The sequence below is a fragment of the Thunnus thynnus genome, chromosome 12 (assembly GCF_963924715.1).
Source record: "Thunnus thynnus chromosome 12, fThuThy2.1, whole genome shotgun sequence".
In the NCBI taxonomy this organism is placed as follows: Eukaryota; Metazoa; Chordata; class Actinopteri; order Scombriformes; family Scombridae; genus Thunnus; species Thunnus thynnus.
In genome coordinates, this window is record NC_089528.1 from 16,956,709 (window position 1) to 16,975,431 (window position 18,723).

At 42.9% G+C, this 18,723-nt stretch overlaps 1 protein-coding gene across 11 annotated transcripts in view; it reads right to left on the reverse strand.

The window, feature by feature from the left end:
• Positions 1–18,723, reverse strand: part of LOC137194238 (zinc finger protein 521-like) — a 90,383-nt gene that overhangs the window by 37,200 nt on the left and 34,460 nt on the right. For 8 of the 11 annotated variants that reach the window (XM_067605952.1, XM_067605950.1, XM_067605951.1 and 5 more), the window contains 3 exons: positions 10,337–13,839; positions 10,066–10,150; positions 4,931–4,978 (listed from right to left, as the gene is read on the reverse strand). In XM_067605952.1, coding sequence (XP_067462053.1) covers positions 4,931–4,978; positions 10,066–10,150; positions 10,337–13,483 — 3,280 coding nt within the window. In that variant the 5' untranslated portion in view covers positions 13,484–13,839. Of the gene's footprint in view, positions 1–4,930; positions 4,979–10,065; positions 10,151–10,336; positions 13,840–15,218; positions 15,337–18,723 lie in introns of those variants that run through there. The other 3 variants (XM_067605953.1, XM_067605945.1, XM_067605948.1) reach the window with 2 other exon arrangements.

The window sequence follows — 18,723 nt, forward strand, 5'->3', positions numbered from 1 at the left end:
GAGCCCCGGGAGCCACTCTGGGACTGCGCAGAAGAGCTGCAGCCGTGGCCCCCACCAACCTAGCTACCTTGTGTGTGCGTGCCTGTGTGCGTGTGTGTTTCCTTGGCTGTGTGTATTATGTGGAGCATGTTGATTGTGCAGAAGGCTGAGCGCTGAAGTGAAAAGGTAGGGAGAAAGAACACACAAGAAGAGGAAAAGAGAGAAAAAAAAAAGGATTGATGGATTGAGTGATGAGTGCGTGTACAGTACGCGAGCATGTTTACAGTGTTTATTTGAGAGTGCATCTGTGTGTGTGTGTGTGCAGTATGTGTGTGTTTGCATTCACATAAATGCATTCGGGGATATGGGGTGAGAAAGTAGAACGTCTATAGAAACAAATGGTAAACAATTTTATACAGAGAAAGACAGTGAGAACAGATCCATATGGACACGAAACATATGAAATATGAACATCACTGGCTGCAGCCCACTGTGTAACACAAGTGTTAGTTTGAGAGCAAAAATCATTAATAGTTAATTTGATTATTCCTGATATGGCACATCACACTCCCCAACAACCCCCCAGTCCATGTATCATATAAGAACTAGCAGTATAAAACAGAAAAACAGGAAATATCCCTATGAATAGGAAAAAGGCTGTACATTTGAGATGCACACAGTCCATGTTTGCATAATGAAAACAACTGCAGCAACAGTATAATATCACAGCAACACCGGGAGAGGAGCAGAGAGAGGGGCCATAATTGACTTTTCTCCAAGCCAGCTTGGTAGTTACAGAATGTAGCATATTGGATAAGGATTGTGATTGATTATGTGGGTCTGCCATACCGATTCGTTTGATTAAATGTAACCATGGGTTTCTTTTCCAAGCCCTAATGAAGCGGCAATTTGAAACTGAGAGACTGGAGGACGATGAGCCAGGCTGCCTTTAGCCCAATACTGTCTATCTGTGGGTGTATGGAGCCTCACAGCAGGAGTCATTAAACAGTTTCCGTTCACTGTACCTCTGCTAAAATACAAAAAAAAAGGTAAGATTTTGTATAAATCTTTTTGACTAAAACGATTAAGAAAACTAAACAAATGATTTGCAAAACTCTGATTTAATGCAAAAAATAAAAATAAGAAAAATCTAGGATTCTGTTGCTGAAATAGCCTGAAATAACAGCAACATTGAAATTCAATGACTAATTATGCGGCATGAATCTCTACAGGGAAAACATACATTTCCCTTCACACCAGAGTAACATAACTATAATTAATATGTATGTTGATATTGTGTAAGAAGAAGATCCTTACCATCTGGGTTGAGTTTTAAAAATCACTTGAATTCATTACGCTTTAGTTCATTCAGAAGCGCTTTTTAACTTACTTCTACAACACACATCACAATTCATCTCTTCCAATTTTCTGTTCCGAGCCCTCCCTCCTCCAGTTCAGCAGAGGGCAGGGAGGTAGGTAGTTGTGACCTCCACTGACCCTCAAACCTCTGGACAGGTGGGCGGTGGCCTACGTGCACTGTCCGTTTTGGCAGAAGCTCTCTTCCCTCCCCGGCAGGGAGCTCAGACCATGATGAGCAGCTGGGTCGCAAACACTAAGCACATTAATATCTTCTTAATGATAATAATCATTATGGCATAAGCACCTTCCCCAAAGTGGGAAGGCTCACGGAATGTGCCAGAGTAGCATCGTCGTTAAGATAAAAAAACTGAGATGAAATGACTCTTTTAATGGGCAGCAACTTACAGCCACCAGGATAATGCAGACACTAATGTAATAATGTGATAATGAGATACACCAAAGACGTTAGGGACACAAAAAACTCAATGAAACCAGTGTGAATGAATAAATAAAAGCTGTTCTTGAAACTGGGGTTGGCGCAATTAACACTGCAGATGTACATTGTGTACATGTATAGACCTCACTGTATCACATATATGTTTTAATTAGTACAAACTCTAAGATGAATTCCCTAATGCTTAAAGGCCTCTCTGGAGTTGCCGGAATACTTCAGCACCTTGTTTCCCTGTGCCTTTGAATCCATGAAGTGTTACTCTCGTACTGCATTTCCCATATACTCGCCTCATTTAATATAACTGTCAGTATTCACCTATCATAGGCCATTATCTGTCTCATCCGCGTTCATTATTGAAGCTAATGATCTGTTGTCCTCTCTGCTCCCCATTGAAGGAGGACTACATTAAAAGTCTCTTACTAACTTAATTAGTAATTATAAATGTTAAAGATTAATCAGAGAGTGAGTGGCTTAAGGTTTATGTCTCTAGGCAGTGGTGGGACAAATGGAGAGACAAAGAGGCCATGTCGCTTCAGTGTTCACACTCCACTGTCATGCTGGAAATGGAACAAGACATATGAAAAGAGTGGAAGTGTGACCGTTTTAACTCTAATGACTGTCACGTGTATTTATATCACTGTGTTTTTTGCTCAAAGAAAAGAAAAGAAAGAAAGAAAGAAGAAAGAAAGACCCAACAAAATACCATAAAACACGTGCGTCAAGAGCTTTTGTACTTGAAGTATCTTAAGCTACAATTCTTACAGCCAAATATAGTATTTTGTTTCCATTCTATAATATACAAGCACCTACTGTAGTGGATATAATGCTGTTACAGGAAACACCATTTAATATTATAACCTATGATGCATGCAGTACTCACATCATCTCTTTCTAACAAGATGGAAATAGATCCCCTTAATTAAATCCTGGGTGTACACTAATTCCTTACTAAATCTGCACCTCTCTGACAATTCCACATCAGCAGCACCATGCACTCCAGTAAACATATAAGCACTGATATCAACATTAAACCTTAATAACTAATAAAGCTTTCATCCAGGGAGTTCCTGTGTGATTTCCATTAATGTGAGGGGAATCGCCCAGGACCATCTCCCTGTTTTCCGGTGCATGTTGACGCTCGAGCCGGGGGTTGGTACTCTCGGCGCAGGAGGAAAACAAGGAGGAACTTTAGCTGTGCTGAGTTGTGCGATGGTACAGATGCAAATTGCTTTTCTGCCGGAACTTCACCCATATGTGCAAGAGAAGCTGTTACACTTTTATCTGACCATAATTTAAATAAATTTAAGTTTCAATTGAAGGGAATGGACAAGGCTCACAGTGAACCAAAGAAAAAGTAAATAAAAACTTTCTATTGTAAAGACAAGCAAAGATTTGATAGTACACGAAGATGAGTATCCATTTCGTAGCTCTGCCCTCTCTCATGTAGAGGAGAAATGGCGGTGCTTTGACTGTTGAGCAGGGAGTCCTATCACACAAGACACACAGAATGGGGTGATGGTGGGGGGCTGGCCGGTGGCCCACAGCACCTGAAACCTATTAGAGAGCTTTGGAACATTCCACAGGGTTCTTCCACTTTGGCCAGAGGGCATCGTAAAGGTCCTCACAGAGAGACTCAGGAGCCGACAAACAAGGTGAAACACTAAAGCTAGAGTCTGATATGGAAGAGCGTGACATCTGACAATACTGCAAACGGCGGTGTCGCTTGTATTGTCACTAGGAAGAAAACATGTTGCATCCATTGGATCCCTATGTGGTCTAAAGGCAAAGACATTTTCTGTTTTTAGATTCACAAGGAGTTTGTCTTAATAAAGGAACACTATGATTAAAACATTTTGGCAAGCCAAGCAAAACTTTTATCAACTTTTTATCAAATGGTTTGCCATCTGGACTTAAAACAGTAGGGGCCCAATAGTGCGCTGACACTAAAAAACAAACATGCATAAACACACACAACCTGCTGCCAAATTTCTTGGAGATAGCCTTATCTTCTTTGCTCTGTGTGTGTATATATGTGTTTTAGTGGTACCAAGGCCCATCTCTTTGGCTGGATCTGTTTCCATGCCTCAGTGTTATGCTCACTGGGTTTAGCTCTATGGGTGTCTGTGGCCTCTCCTCTGGCCGCCCGTGTCCATTTGCTCTGCGGGTATGGCAGGCCTGAGCTGACAGATGGCCGCCCCTCTCCATTCCGCTCCAGAGTAACACAGTAACTGGTTTTTCCTCCGCCGTTGACCTTGCCACAGCCAGCCAGCAATCCAGGCTGGCACTCGGCCTGTCGAACAGGAGGGTAATGAAGTCCAGCGCTGCTCACATGATTATTAAGGCTTTGACGCTGGGGGGCCTTTCAGAACCCTATCCCCCTCCCCTCTCCTCCCCTGTCTGCCATTCACACAGCAAAAGTTCGATGAGGATAGTCATTTGTTACATGATACTTTGGAAAACCACCATTTTGCTCCATAAAGACGGTGAAAACTTTTTGCAGTACTCGTTTGGAGTCTGTTTGTATTCTAAAACAAACCTCTCTTCACCTATGAAGCATACTTAACAACAATTTTGAGAACAACATTGAAACTTTTTTCTATTCAGTAGCATATGATAGCTAATGGTGTCCCAGCGTGTATGTCATTCCAAAAACACACCAAGTAAGAGCCACTACATAAAGTTAGATCAGATCTGTCACAGTACTAGTGGTGCTGACAACCTCTAAAAGCAATGCAGTCCAGCAGTAGCACACCACTTCACTCTGACTGTAATTCTCCCTTACCACAAGCTTCTCTAGGCACGCCTGGAACCCTGGTCCCATCAGGGCCAGACTGGGATTTGAGAGGTGTAGGTTGCAGCTCTGACCTTTACTAAGGCAGGACTGTCTGTTTGCACTTCTCCCAAAAGCCCCCCTCCAGTCAGACTGCTAAGCAACCCCATCAGACCAGGGGTGTGCATGCACCTACGGCCTTGGTGACATCTCAGAGACCATGGGGAGATGGAGTAATGCAGAGGTTAATTCTGATCATTCAGTATTTATGCGCTTCACTTCAGAACAAGGGTTGGCATTAACACTCTAAAGGAGACATCCCTCCTGTATATCAATAAAACATACCCTGAAGCACAGGAAGAGCCTACCTTTATTCAGGTCGCCCAAGTCCCCAACTAGACCTGCATAGGAGGATTCTGAAAGTACACCAGTGAATCCTTCATTAGACAATGCCTTTAAATTCAAAGGAAAATTACAGAATTCATAAAAATCAGTATTATTGAATTCAATTGTAATTTATGCTGTAGAATGAATAACTCAACAACGAACACAGTCCAACCAATCACTGCAAGGAATTTTCACCAAATCACCATGGTGACATCAACCTACCAATTGCAATGCAGTAAGGGGCAGCAAGTGTTCACTCGGAGTTTGTACAAACAGGCTGTATGAACTGAGAGCATCAGATATTTTCTCACATGTTGGCCTAGTCTGTGAGGTGTGGGGAAATGTCAGGAAAATCAATAGATAAGGACCACATCAGACTGAGCTTGTCTGGCCTAGCAACAGAGCATCCCCATGGTGATGTCAATTACCTCTGCTTTACAACAAAAACACCAGGAAGAGCAAAACAGTCTCTGCAATGCTGTAAAACTTTTAATGCAGTCTCCTGGTTACATTGAGGAATTTGTAAGAAACTTTGTTTTTTTTTTTTTTTTCAAACCAGACTGGTAGGTATCACAGTGAATGTGAGAATCTTATTGATAGCACCTTTTTTGCAGCTCACTCTGTTTTCTATTCTCCTCATGGACGCTGCATTAGTCAGGGAGAGGTATAATGTAACGAGCAGTAAGGTGCGCATAATTGCATATTAGCAGCAACACACTTGGCTGCACGGGAGGTGACTGCGCTAACGAACAGAGAGGCGTTATTAATCACCAATTAATAAAAGCAGGCAGATATCACACTCAGTATATGGCACGCATGGTTTCCTTTGTTTCCACTGGCTGGTCCAAGCCTGTTCTCTTATTTATTTCATAAGATTGATCCTGTTCCTGTGCTGTGTTGTCTATTGAGTTCTGACTCTGATCCAGCCCCCTAGGAGTCAAATGAGGAGTGTTTGGCCATGTTTGTTAGCAGATTACATGTGTATGTGCTCTATGAATGAGTCCCAGAAACTGAGGGAACACCATCAGACATACCTAATCAAAGAGGGTTATAGGAAAAGAAACAAAGAATGAAAATACCATATACTGTTAATGCACCAGGAGGAAAAAACACTCAATGGAGTAGTAAATGTGTTGCCACCAGGGCAGAGACAGTGATGGAGACCATGCAATCAACATACACCGGACAAGTTGCTCTAGGGGCCCAAAACAAAAGGATATGTGTCAAGGATAATTTGCGGCCCTTAGCAAGAAACAACACACGGCTTTCAGCTTCAAAAACTGTTACAGTGTGTCTGTTCCCCCATTAACAGCCAACACAGTATGTTTTGCCAGGTTGGAGCTTGGTTAATACGAAAATGTGAGCACTACATAGTGAAGCAGAGGAAAGGGGAGAGATAGTGGACAGAGAGGGGAGGAAGGAGAAAGAGAGAACAGAGAGGAGGAAGAGAAAGCTAAAGGCGTCTCACTCGCTCTCCTCTCCAGCTCTGTAACGGCCCACAGTGCCTGCTTCACACAGAGCGGCCAGCTGTACAGCAAATGTGCCTTTCCCTCTCCGCCCCCGAACCTTTCCACCCCTCCAGTGCCCCCCTCTGCCTGGGCTGACCAGGCCACCGGCTCCTCTCTGTGAGAGAAGGCTCCTCCCTGACTTGGCTTCAAGCTCAGTGCTGTCACCAACCCAAAAAATCCGTAGAGGTGACCCCAAAAACACTTTTTCTGGGATGTGGTTTGGTTTGTTTGTTTACAATTGTCCTTCTGAACACTGCCACCTTGGCAGGAGCTGCTTGGAATGGACAGGAGTGAGATGAGAATTGGATTGAAAGCAGATATAACAAAAAAGCAAAAAACCTTTTCACCTTTAAAACCCTTTAAGACAGAGCCCGTGCTTCAAAACATGTCAGGGCTCTGAAAATCCACACAGGGACATTTGAAACAGTGCGATAAATGGGCCAAACGTGCCCCCCATGAGGCTCCAAATGTCATAGTTTACAGTGGGGTCAAAGTGAAGCAATGGGGTGGCATGATGGCATGCTGATAAAACCTAACTGGCTTTTGTGTCAATGAAAGACCTTCAAAGGTCCTCTTAGAAAAAACAAAAAAAAAACATGACGACTTTGAGAAAGGACTGTGATTTTAAATATCCTGTCCTATGCAATTACTACAAATCAAGACAGCAAATTAAATTGATGGACAGATTTGTTTTTTAATCTCAAAGAAAAATAGAAATAAAGGATTTGATAGTGACTGCAGCAGCTGAAAGCTGTATAAATCTGTGTGTCTCTGGAGAAAAATCGGACACCCTCAATTCTGTAAGTGTGCCATGCCAAAAAAACTCTAAACTAAAGAGTGGCCAGCTGTCTTCTGGCCTGCTATTAAATTGCTCCTTGGATGGTGGCGATATCATTTTTTTCTCCATAGGAGTATCACACCAGGTCCCCAAACAGAGCGACCAGCTGTACAGCAAATGTGTACTGATCCATCTGGGCCCTAGCAGGCTGCGGCCTCCATCTTAAGACACGTGGGGCCGTTCACAGGCTTGGCTGGGTCTGGTCTGCAACACACCCTTCTGCACCCATGGCCACCTCCTTCTCTTTCATTTACCTCCATTATCATAGTAAATGTCGAGTAGCTGGCCACCAGAGCTGCGCTTTATGTCTGAACCAAGACCGTCATCATCTGAGTGTAATATCCATGCATCAAAATGTGCTGGCAGTCGAACAGAAGAGGCAGCCACGAGCACTCCGGCCCGATGGAAGGAGGTGAGGGTGGAGGGTGCACTTGGTTTAGGAAGACTATTGTATTACAAAGGCAGCTAATATGGACTTGTCTGGGTGAGACAGGCTCAGGTTTTGTTGTTCCATACACTTAGCACTATGGTTATGTCACGGCACATCACTATATATAGAGTTATCAGTGTGAACTGACACCATGGAGCGGGGCTGAAAACAACACCCCTATGAATCCAGCGTCTGCTCCATTACCTACGCTAATAACGCTGACAGCTGAGCGGAGATGACCCCAGCCCCCTGATTCCCCTCTCCTGTGCAGATGGCCATTAAAAGGAGAAAGTGTCCCTTTTTTCAGTAGAGAAGGTATTTAGAGCTTTTCCAAATGAGTATTTTTTTTCCCTGTGTTTTTGGCCCAAATTAGCTTTGCAGTGATTACAGGTTGGATCAGATTTAACCCTATTCTACATTAAAAAGGGACAAATTCTTAAGAAGCTATGTAAAACCACAAGACCAACATTAGTGTTTTTAGACAACTAACCTGACTACATCTTCAGTTAAACATATTTTCTTTTATATTCTATTCAGTTTCCTTTTTGTTTGTTTGTTTTACAAAATGCAATCACTTCTTGACAACTTCATCTTTCTACCAAATTGTCATCACAATGAGTTTTGTTTTCTCCATATTTTACAGATCAGAAAAACAAATGCATCTAACAGAAACCCTTTTGAGGAGTCTGATGAAACCCGTGATCATGTCGAATACAAAGCAATGGCATATCAGAGAAGTAAGACATCAGACAATAACCCAATCACCTATCCTCCTGTTATCTTAAGCTGTCTGAATTCCACTATTATGGGGGAACTGTGTGCTTGTGCGGCTGAAAGACATAAAATAACCAGTAGGGGGGTTTGTTTTCTACCCTCCCAGTGTGCTCCGTGCCTGCCTTTGCGAGAGAAAGGACTAATGCTGGCATGGTACTGTATTAGGCACCCCCAGTAGAATAGTGGGTGAGCAGATCGCAAAGATGAATACAAAATACACACCTACACACTCTCAGCTCGTCTCTCTCCTTTGCAAATACACCGCAGCATCAAAATCACAAATCACAAGCTTCTGATTGTTTATGCACAAACAGTGGGTCCCTGATAGAATTGCCTACCGGTCCTGATAGAATTGCCCACCGTGTTTAAATTCACCTGCGCCTAGAAGCGTGTCCCAAACAGAGAGGCGGTTTGGTTCCAGATCAATGAGTCTCTCTCCCACTGAAGACAACAGATAATGCAGTGTAATGAAAGAGCCGCCAAACGAGCTGAATAAATGAATGAATAAAGGAACGTGAGACCGGAATTCGCCTACTTACTGCAGGCAAGAAAACCTGTTTTCCAATTGTCTGTTCTCTACAAATTATTCTGCCTGCATACAAATGACAACCAAAAGTAAAGACATTTTGAAATCATGGAGGTTAGTGTTACACCAGCTTTCTTTGTTTAGGAATCTTGTGAAAGGGAATGAGTAATTTGGAATATTTTTGATGCACAATGTAATAAAATGAAAAAAATCCATTTCTTCAGTTGATTTGACGTCATAAAATGCAGAGAGCATGAAAGTATGTTATCAAATGTTGTATTCAGATCTCAGTCATCTGAATGGACTACTTAAGTGAAGATGCATAAAAAAACAACCAAACAAAAAATGTGCAGTAGCAATGTGGAGATTCTTCAAAAAATGTGGGATAATATTTGGAATTTTAAACAATTTGAATAAAATCTGTATTTGATTTAAATATTTCAACAATCTGAATGTTTCCACTACTTCAAACTACCTTCATTACAGAGTGGTTTGAAGTGGAGAGATTCTGCTCCACAAGCATGCACACATACTATATTTTACCATTCACATGCATGGGGAAATGAAGATGATGGGTTTATAAATGCACAACACTGGGGATGCAGTTGATGGTCAAAATATTAAAATAATTCCACCTATTTGGTGATGTGATCCAGATACTTGTGAGCCTGAATGAGACAGGGTCAAATATTTTATTACATATATCACATCAATTCTCAGTATGTGATTCATCTTTCAAAATTATGAAAAGACTATGTCTGATTTTTATAAAATTATCCAATATTTGTTGTGACATTGGGTGAATTTTTCCTTAATGATTCGTATATTGTATTGATGATGGTCACACAAAATCATTCCCTCTTAAATTTAAATCACACACCTAAAAGCCACAATTAATGCTACATTATTGAAATACTTTAGGAAATGTAGAAAACACATTTACATTGATAGTACACAAACATTGTTTTATATGACTTGTACCACTGCAGGACTGCAACAGAGACCATAATGAATCAAACAAAAAAAAAAAAATCTCCTACCCAGCATGTGGTTGGCCACATGAACTTGGATGTCCCACTCACTGTAGAACACCATCTGACATTTGATGCACTGGTATGTCTTCTTCTGTAAATAAGACCAAGAGGAAAGGGATTATTATAGTCAACTTTGAAAAATCAAAAATGAAAAAATAATGTTACACACTAGAAATCTATTTTGTTTTCCAAAATTAACATGGTAATAAAAACAATATGCAAATCAGCATTTTTTTCATGAACTATTCAACCTCAGTTAATACAACATTAAAAATACCTCTTCAGTTTGTGAAGGGCTGGCTCGAGGCATGGGTGACACCTGGGGGGTCTTGAGCTGCCCGTTGTTACTGTCCCCTGCCTGTTCTCGGTGCACTGTCTGGACATGGTTCTGCAACTCTGCTTCAGACTCAAACTTCACATTGCAGCTGGAGCATCGTGTTTTTGCAGCGGATGATGAGGATGTAGAAGAGGATGAAGATGATGAAGAGACTGCTTTGCCTTTCCCCTCTCCTGGGCTGAGACTCTCCCCCTGGATCCATGTGACTGTTGCTGGATTGGTGGCTCCTCCATGCTGCTGTTGTTGTCTCCCTCCATTCACTGTTGGGCTGGAGCTCTTGGAGCCAGCAGCTGTCACACAGGATGCACAAAGTCCATATGGCAGTCCATTGATGTCCAGCTTCACCAGGTCCAGTTTGGACCGAAAATCTTTCAGGCAAGAGGCGCACTTGAAAGGTTTCTGGACATGGTGTTGGTGCTGGTTGTGAGAGATGGCATTACTGCGGACCGTGGGGTGGTTGGAGGACATAGTGCCTGTCTTTTGCATGTGGAAGGTACCGTGGATCTTGAGCTCCAATGTGGAGGTGACTGTCTGCATGCACACCACACAGCGGAAACCTGTCAGGGAATTCCTCAGGTCAGGGTGCATCTGGCAATGTTCCAGGAAGTCCTCCTCACTCTGCAGAGGCATCTTACAAATGCGGCAGCTGCCTGTGTCCAGGCTCTTGCTATGGGTGACCTTGTGCTCAGTCAGGGTGAGCAAGGAAGGGAAGCGCTCCCCACAGATGGGACACATGTAGTGTTTGACAGGCCCAAGGTGGGTCTGCATATGTTCCCTCAGCCCAGCCTCAGAGAAGAAGGTGCGGGAGCAGACATTGCACTTGTGGTTGCCCTTGATCATTTCAGCTTTCCTTTTCATCATGGCACTTTCACCAGGGCGTATATTGTGGTCTCTCAATTGGTGGTTAGTGAGGAGTGACTCCATGGTGTAAGATGCCCCACAGATGTCGCACCCATACATGGGCTCTGCAGTGTCCACCTCTTCCTCACTTCCATCATGGCTGTTGTGGGACTCGACCACAGATCCTCCTGCTGCCCCTGTACTATGGCTGTTGGTTAGGAGACCTTGTAGCTCAGCATCTTCTTTAGGCTGGCCATCACCACCGCTTACAGTAGAGCCATTAGCACCACAGTTCTGTGTCTTTCCCTCAAACACACAGTGTTTCTCCCTTAAATGCTTCTCCAACAGGACGATAGCATGGAAGGCCTTACTGCAGAAGCGACAGTTATACTTCTTGCTGTGGGTGGTGATATGGCACTGAAGCTCCACCTCTGTGCCAAAGGACTCCCCACAAAAAATGCAGCGATGGGCACGGCCCTGGTTTTCCAGATGGCTATGTTTGACATGTAGCTGCAGGTCTGTCTCATGCCTGAAATCCCAGTTGCAGGAGGTGCAGCGGTAGACCTTCTTCTCATTGCTGTGTTTTACAGCCAGGTGGAGCTGGGTAGACACCTTTGAGTCAAACACCTCCTGGCACAGAGTGCAACGAAAGAACACAAAGGTATGCATGTCGAGTAGGTGCTTCTGCAGGTCATCAACTGAAGTGAACTGCTTGTCACAACTCTCACAGATATAGTAAGTGGAGGTAATAGTGAAGTGAATTGTCACATGCTTCAGCAGGGACTCTTGGTTTGGGAACTCTTTGTTGCACTGTGGGCAGGTGAGTTGAGGCTGTAGGCCATCGAGATGAGTTTTTAGGTGAGTCTGGAAAAGGTCTAAGCTGGTATACTTGGCTCCACACTGGTTACATATGAACTCACTGGTAGCACGTGAGGCTGAGCTGCCTTGCTTCAGCATGGCAGTTTGTTCCACAGATATGGGAGAAGAGGGACTGAGAGTACGCAAGGATTTCTTTCCATTGTTGATGTAGTTCAGCGCCAGTGGAATGTTCTTGTGATTCTCCTTGATGTGCTTGTTGAGCTTCAGAACACTGTTGAATATGGGAGAATTGGTGCAGTACGAACAGGAGTACACCTCGACTATAGGCTCCTTGGGAGTAACAGCCAGAGGGGAGTCAAAGCGCAGGCTTCCCCCATCACAGTGAGTCTGACGAACATGCTCCTCCAAAGTAGCCTCTGTCAAGAAACCCATGAAGCATTGGGGGCAGAAGAAGGCATTGCTCTCCTTGGCCACAGGACTGGGAAAGCCATGGGAACAGCGGATGTGTTCCTGCAGGGCGTTGAGATCACTCAGCACCTCAGGGCAGAAGTTACACTGAAGGAGGGCATCAGGTAAGCTGGCTAACAGGGCAGCGTGGTCCTCTGCATTGTGGACCTGCTTAAGATGTTCATTTAGATTTAATAAAGAGGGCAAAACCTCCAAACAAAACTGGCAAGTATGGGCCTGCTCTGGCTTGTCCAGATGCATGGTTCGCAGGTGAATTTGAAGCACAGCCAAACTGGAGAACACTTGCTTGTTGCAGTAGATGCAACTGTAGGAAACTTTAGGCTGTTTGGAGGAACGTCCCATGTCTGATGTGTTCTGAGCAGCCCTCTTTCTCCTTCCCCTTGTCTTGGGAACAGGTGGCGCTGTCTCCACCATTGTGGAGCTGTCGACAGAGAGGTTCGAGTCAGGAGTGGTGCTAGAGACAGAGGTGTAACCCACAGTCAGCAAAGAAGGGCTGTTACTATGGTTACTAGATTCTGGGAGCTGGTGGATGTCCATGTGAGCATAGAGGTCCTCAACAGACAAAAAGTGCTCAGAGCAGATAGCACAGGTGTGACCCTTCCGGTCACGGCTGTGTGCCTGGTCAATGTGGGTCAGCAGGGTTCCCTCATCACTGAAGGGCTCATGGCAGTAGATACACTGCAGGGTGGCACCCAGGCCTCCATCCTCTGATGGCGAGCACTCAGGGTGGCACTCAGCGATGTGCCTCTGGAGCTCTTCTGGGACATCAAAGCCCTCCTCACAACGGCTGCATTTGCGGGTTTCTTTCAGCTTCCATTCATCAGCTCTAGAAAGGCTTGAGCTGCTGCCATCTTTGCCTCTTTCGTGTACTTGCATGTGGCCGTGGAGAGAGCTGGAGGAAAGGAAGCCTCGGCGGCACACAGGGCACTTGTGGGGTTTGTTGGAGGCGTGAGTTTTCATGTGGATTTTGAGGTGATCACTGCGGGAGAAGGCAGAGTCACACTCTCCACAGTGGTACTTCTTATCACCGGTATGTAGCTTCACGTGTCTATCGCGGCTGCGCTTGTGCTTAAACAAACGACTGCAAAAGGTACAGCTGAAAGGGAGTTTATCCCCGTGGCTCTGTTCGTGACGCTTGAGGAAGCTTAGGCGACTGAAGGACTTGTCACAGAACTGGCATGGGTATGGTAGGCCAGGGCCCCCTTCATCCTCGCCAAAGTCATAGTCCTCGCAGTGTCCTGGAGAAGTCTGATCCTTACTGGAGGGAGATGATGCTGGCCAAGAACACGATGGGTCATCCTCAATATCAGCACCGTCTGGAGAAGAAGACAGAAATAGGGAGAAGGAAAGAGAGCAAATAGGATATCAAGGGCAAGTCAGAGGAAAAAAGATGAAGAGAGAAAGAAAGAGTAAGAGGGGTGTTTGCTAAGACTGCATTAGCAACTAATTTGTCTCGTTCTTTTGAATAGAAAAGGTGGGCCACCATGGCGTTATTTGTCATAATAATTATAAGGTAGTGGTGTAAGAATTTAGAATTCTTTGCAACTTAGACCATTTTTTTCTTCAACATAAAACAATACCTCTCCTTAGGTGTTATCTTAAAAGTTACATTTAAATATGCAATTTAAAGTATAATTAGAGAAGAGAATAAGTGGAAATACTTTTACTACAATTAACCTTGTATGTGGCCATATAATGACTTAGCCCACTGTGACTCAAAACACAATCTCTGACATTTAAAGCCAACACAAGACAATGAGTGTACTTTAGTATGTAAGCCTGGCATGAGGTAAATTAGAACATTTCTATTATTCCTGAACAATTACTAGAATATTTTTGAAAAACAAGAACCCTTGAAATGACCTTAAGACAAGAGAAAAAAGCAGGGAAAAGCAGTTCTCAAGGGTGAAAGAGAAGATTAAATGTGTAATTTAGACTACAGCCATGCATAGCCTTTAGGAATGTTCCACTGCAAAATAGATGATTTTCATGAAACATGGGCCTTTCAGAACATCAGTCAATAGATATCAGATTATAGAATATGCATTATTATCATATTTGTCAGTGTGGTCTGCGCTAAGCTGTGAGGCAACTGATACTGGATGGATGAATGTGCCATGTGCTGATACAGGGGAAGCAACGAGGGGACGGGGGAACAGATTGGGGAAGACAACTGAGTGGCTAACTATCTCACTCAAGGACAAGCAGGTGCAGAGAATGACCAGGGAACACCAGCCAACTGACAATACGGCTCCCATGCGTGTTACAATTACTTTAACGTCTCCCTATACAAATCACTTATTTGCCGACATTCCTTTCCACTGCTGCACTGCACAGTGATATCAATGGAAAACACAGAACACCACTTTCCACAAGTTCAAAAGGTTACAGACCACTTCTTCCCGCTGCCGAATTCTAAGTGCTGTGAACTTCCTTACCTAAATAAAACAACGTAATCCCAACCCCTTCAGAAAAAAAAACTGTGTCAAAAGGCCAGAACTTGGAATGGGAAAAACAAGAGGAAACTGCAAAGATTTATGAGAGGGACTAAGGAAAAGCACAAGCTCTTTCCAGGATCCAACCTCTGTACTCTCCTTCAGCTGACAAATCTAAGTCTCTCTCTCTCCCCCTTTCTGTTGTTTTTGCTGGGAGATCTGCCCTTTGTCAGGATATCATGCCCTCTCTGAGCACTTACCCCCATCAGGGCCTATCTTCAGGAAACAGATGGGGTCGGAGGCCATTCCCTTGCCCCTCCAAACTGCTGAAAGCGGCACATTGACAGCCCACCTCCACACCGTGGCCCTCCCGGAAACCTCCCACCCCTGGCAAGGCGCCCACTCTGCACACACATCTCACTCAAGAAGCAAACCTTGCCTGATTTACTTGCTTTATCTCTCATACATGTCTCAATGTTTTCTCTCTCTCTCTCTGGTTTGAGGGAGGATGGGTGACTCAGTGCTATGCCCTCCTCCACAGAGGGGGCGGATCTGCCCTCTCTCACACTGCCTCCCAGGGTATAGGAGAAGAAGACAGTGTAAGAAGAATGACCCCAGCCAATGCCTTACAGTCAAACATATTGGCTTCGAGACAACAGTATGAAACAAACAAATAAATGGGCCTGTATACAAGGCTAAATGAAATTCTACTGTCTTAAATGAGGATGTCTTTGCCTTGAGACATTACTAAGCTGTCAGGACAACCTCATTCCATTTTTTTGTTTGTTTACTTGATGTATATTATTTATTTAGTGCCTTTACTCCAATAACACACATACATAAAGTCATATCTGTAGGGGACATGTGGGGGTTGCAAACAGCAGAGTTCAGCTAACAAATTGAACGTGTTTAGATGAGCAAATAGTTATATTAACATAAGGTTTGTGAAATACTACAGAAGCTGCTGAATAATAATATCATAGTATAATATTAATAATGCATTTTAATAATGAAATTCATTTCTCTCTGGGTTGCACCTTTTGTCCTATTAAAGGTATCATCATACCAATCTGACTTAAATATGTTGTATGTGTGCTGGACAAAAAAAAAACCTGATGCTGTAAAAAAACATGGTTGCTATGTTACTTGTCTTACTGTGACGGCCGTCAAAATGAAAAAAAAAAAGAAAGATCACATCTGTTTTTGGGCATTAAGAGTTGAAAATGTAAATTTCAGGTACATTGTCCCACATTGTGAGACTTACAACAGTTTCACTCTCTCTCACACACATAAGCTCAGTAATATACAAAAGAAATGCACATTGCACACCCACAAACATACCATATATGTGTACACATACATGTGCACATAGAATACCAATACAAGCGCAATGGCCGAAACAAGTGTGTGAACAACTGCAGATGAAAGCGCAATCTTCCTCAGGAGACCTCAAGAGGAAAGAGAGAGACTTGTTTTTTTCCTTCTTCACCCAGACAAGAAATGCCCAGGCCTCAGCAGCAGCCTGAGTAAATAAAAGAACGGGCCTTACTTCCCTGTCTCTCGGGCCGGGGGCCTGTGCACGCCAGCACTCTCTGTGCTGCTGCCAAAGGGGATGCTGGGGCCTGAAAAACTACACCCTGCAGCTGAAGGGCTGTCTTTGTTGGTCTGCCAAGGCCTTCCTGAGCATCCTCCAGCCAACAGCCTGTCACGTCCTGGGAGGAAGACCTCCATCTTAAGGCCTGTCCCTCTCTGGGAGTTCTGTCCCTACCCCCTCCATCTTTCTCTTTTAACTGTCTCCTATATGGAACAAAACAACCTCATTTGGAGTGTTCCTATAGGGGATGGCATAAAATGAGCCTTAGTCATATTTACTAGTAAGATATAATTTCCGCCATCAGTTACACTACATTAAAACTTTTTAAAGAATTAAAAAAAAAAGCCTAGCTTGTCAAGTTCAAGTATTCAATATCTGTAAGTTGAATTAGGATATCTGCAATAGCCACACAAATCAGTTTATCTCTTTACTCAAAATGCAAATGTAACTATTAAAAATTCCCCCTTCACACGCAGGTCTCCGTTTCCTCAAGCCAGTCTGAAGTACTCTTTGTGCACCACTTCCTCTATGCTCATTTATAGCAACCTTTCCCAGAGTAAATACTCCTGTTCAAATAAGTTCCTTAATGCTGGGAACAGGTAAGTTTGCCGTTTCTCTACACAGTGCCATAGCTTCTAAAATCCCTGAAGAATGTTTTGATTTATGCAATTAATGTTTTTGGGAATTAGCAAAATATATAAATATAAATTTAAGACAGCAAGTCATTAATTTTCTTGATGCCGTTGTTTCCCTTTGGAATATAATACATATGGTGGCAAACATTGTCTCAATTTTTCTTTAAAGGCTAAATGATACACATAATTTGAGAAGATTCATTACAATTGCATTTTTTGTAGACAGAACATATGATTTTTGGATTGATAATAATAAAACTGATAATATTTCAAATATATTAGTGGCTGGTGTGCTCATTAGTAGAATAATAAATAAAAAATATGTGTATGAAAAAGCGATACAAATCCAGTAAAATTCCCTTCCACTGACTCCAAAAGTGTACAGCAATACAATATGTGAGAGTTCGGTTCATAGAACAATTTGTTTGATAAAGAAAGAATAAGACAAAGCCTGTTATTTCTACATGTAAAAAATGAAAGAGCCAGACAGAAAATGTATAATTAATTCTCTTGTGAAATGTATTGCTAGGATGTTTGAGTTGAAATCTGGTGATGTACATACCATAAAAAATGTTGTTTGTTGTAGCTGTCAACAAAAGTGACTTATTAACAAAATACTGTAAAAAAAATCTATATCCCCAGTGCTTCAGCAAAGCTATTGTAATCGTCTCAAACCCAGACATACCTTTGTCTCCGCATTTTAAAGTTTTATGAAATGTGCTTTTATAATCAGTGCTGCAACATAAAAGTAAAAGCTGGGTGCTGAGTGAAAATAATGATGACCATCCCTCAACTGACTTTTTTGGTTTTGTGAGGGTTTTGTGTAACCTATATTTTGAAAAGTGTGATAAATAAATACATAAAGTTTTACTAAAATAATTACTTACTTTTTATCAGAGAATTTGAAATTTGTATGCAGGTTTTGTCCAAAGCTTATATGTTTATTAAACAGGCATTTGTGATTCTATTGTTTTCATCTCATAATACACCCTTCTGAAACCTTTCAGGGACCGTGGTTTGGGAATAACTCACTGCTGGCACTCAGACCTTCATGTCTGAGGTCCTGGAAGCAGTTCAAGATGGCTTATCACTGCCTAACAGCAACAGAGTACATCTCTTCTATTTAGGAAGCCAAACTCTTATCCAGGTCCAGGACCTTATCTTATCAGAAAAATGTTTTTGCTATCACTCATCTGCCACTTCTATAGCAAGCTAGACTTTGTTCAAAAGCCATTCTAGAGACGCAAAGGATGACCATGCTTTCAGCAGCCAGAACTTATCTTCCTCTGTGTTGTACCAGAGATCTGTACGTAGTGGTTGTCATAAGAGATGTGTTTGTGTGAGTGTATTTGTGGCACATTGGGGATTGGGGATTCATTGAATAAACAAAAAGCTGACAACTTGTCTGATGTAACACCATGACCCCACTTCATATTCAGAAAGGGGATCTTTTTACAGTTACTGGGAAAAGTAGTGAGCCTTCCCCATGAGACAATGCATGTGTCATCTCAACGCTTTTCCTGTTCTGATGCCCAA